The sequence below is a fragment of the Gloeophyllum trabeum genome, assembly GCF_000344685.1.
Source record: "Gloeophyllum trabeum ATCC 11539 unplaced genomic scaffold GLOTRscaffold_00320, whole genome shotgun sequence".
In the NCBI taxonomy this organism is placed as follows: Eukaryota; Fungi; Basidiomycota; class Agaricomycetes; order Gloeophyllales; family Gloeophyllaceae; genus Gloeophyllum; species Gloeophyllum trabeum.
The window spans coordinates 1-2,456 of record NW_006920728.1 but is presented as its reverse complement, the minus strand read 5'-3'; the positions used below and the strand labels follow the sequence as shown (position 1 = coordinate 2,456).

The 2,456-nt window shown below is 51.3% G+C and overlaps 1 protein-coding gene across 1 annotated transcript; it reads left to right on the top strand.

Annotated features, from left to right (window-relative positions):
• On the top strand, positions 1 to 537 carry GLOTRDRAFT_51573 (uncharacterized protein; the record flags this gene model as incomplete). The annotated part of the gene is made up of 1 exon (XM_007873556.1): positions 1 to 537. A coding segment is annotated over one exon (537 nt), but the record flags the coding sequence as incomplete, so codon positions are not given.
• Between the last annotated feature and the right edge of the window lie 1,919 nt (positions 538 to 2,456).

Below are 2,456 nucleotides of genomic sequence, written 5' to 3'. Positions count from 1 at the left end.
TTCAAACGGCACTGCGCGCGTCTCGCCGGCTGGAACTCGGAATATATGGGCCTCAACCAGTTCCCGTCGCTGCCGGACAAGTTCGATCCCACGCCGTATATCAACACGACTCGCGAGGACGAGAAGACGGAGTACTACTTCGAGCACTGCCTACCGACGACGGAGCAGATTGTCGAGCGGCTACGTAAGGTGCGGGAGGACCACCCGAGCTTGAGCCGCGTCTACCTCCTCACGAACGGGTGGGGCTGGTGGCTTAGCGGGCTCAAGGACGCGCTGCGCGAGGATGGATGGGCGGACGCGACAAGTTCGCTTGACATTCAGCTCGACGCTGCGCAGAGCTACGTCGGTATGGCCGTTGACATGGCCATTGCTGAAAAGGCGGAGGTGTTCGTAGGGAAATGGGGTGAGTCGGGCATCATCTTCCTTTCGCAACACATGCTGACATTGATGCTATCCCAATTTTCGAGTCTGTCATCGAACGTGGTCATGTTGCGTATGGTGAAGGGCCTGGAGCCGGCGTCCAATCGGTTCCTGTAGAGTCGTTATGTTTTCTGCATCGCATTGTATCAATAAGTTATGTATGGATCCCGATACCAGCTATAATATCACTATGTACATTCACAAAAGACCGATTGTGTGAGGTGGGTACATGGGACGTCTGCATTTTGGTGGACTCGACAACAGTGCAGAGGTGTCTGTCCACCTAGTGCAGCGGAACAATCGGTGTTGCAGCTGAGGCAAGGGCTGAGGACGGGGAGAGGCAAGGAGACATTCATGGATAACCAGTGGTTGGGGGAAGGAAGGGTGGCTGGAAAGGGAATGAATAGATTGTGGAAACATGTCCCTATTGAAACACCCAGGTTCTGTGATGAAGAGTTATGGAGGCAGCAGCACGCACAGTGCGCCCTACACAACTCACCTGTATTGGTTGGATGCTGTAGCTACTGGTAAAGCTCGTATAAACGACCCTTGTCATTAGGCAGCAGAGCTGCAGGGTTTATATACACAGTGGCCCATAGGCTGACTAAGCTACGTGGAATATCTATAATCCTACTGAGCTCCACCTATGATGTCACTGACCCACATGAGCTCCGTGCCCTTGTACAATAATGGAATATACCAGAATGTTCCAGAGGGTTCCGGTACGTTCTGGTACGTTGTAGAACCTGGCAGCTAAGTCAGCGCCTAGTTCAACACTCCCCCTCGCTAAGTGCCGCGGGTAATCGCGCACGCAAGCGTTGGGCTGACTTAGATTACTTGTAGAACCTAAGTCCGAGTTGCGCTCTGAAGCGCAAGAACTTGACATGTCCTAAGTTCTTAGTGAACATGTCTGCAGGGTTATTCTCGCCATCGATGTAGAATACTTCAACCTTCTTCTGCTCGATGACTTCCCTGATATAGTGATAGCGAATGTCAATATGTTTAGACCTTCGCTCGGTGACTGGATTAGACGCAAGGAAGATAGATCCTTGGTTGTCACCACAAATAGGAAATGGGCCGAGTTGGTAGCCTAACTCTTCAAAGAGTTGTCTAACCCATACACATTGGCGGCTACAATCACTGAGCGCCATGTACTCGGCTTCAGTGGAGGATAGCGCAACAGTTTTCTGCGCTCTCGACTGCCAACTGAATATACCATTGGCTAATTTAAGGAAGTAGCCGGTTTGGGACTTCCTGGTACTGGGGTCTGATGCCCAGTCCGAATCAGTGCACGCAGTAATACCAAGTCCACTAGCACCATCAAAAGCTAGTGTGTAATTACGAGTCCCGATTAGATAGTGGCAGATATACAGCGCTTTGTCTAAATGGACTTGAGATGGATTAGCAGCAAATTGCGCTAACTTGGTAACTGCATAGCTGATGTCTGGTCGAGTTCCAAGCATAATGTAGAGTAAGGAACCGATCACAGTTTGGAACCGGCTACGAAGAGTAGGATTGACGGGGCCATTGTGAGGCTCAGGTCGATAGCCTGCAGGGAGAGGAGTTGGGTTAGGGAGGCACTTGACGACGAGCGCAGCGAGTCGGAGAGTGACTAGAGTTAGCGAAACTAGCAGACAACGGGCTAGTTCTCTGGGGAACTAAGCCTCTACCCGTTTCGCATTTTATGCTCTTCAGGTCTGCATAGTATTTTGAAATTTGACGGGCCGCTAAGTCAGTGTGCACGACTAAGCGGAAGTACTTCCCGTAGCTCCGAGCCGATGCCGTCGGCTGCCGAGCAGCCGAGGGACAAAGGCCCTACCTTTCTGGACATTTCAAATTACGGAGAAACTTTACCTCTGTAATTCTTCGAAAGGGATTGGTTGTTCTAAATAAAACCTTGTACGCGTCAGCGATACTGTGCGAACGGCATACCGGCACGGTTAAGTGCCGGATTCATGTGATATCGGCTTGCCATGCCGACTCCGAGGTTTCCCCTTGCCGGGAACCACATGATGATGCCGCCAACGGATTCTTTG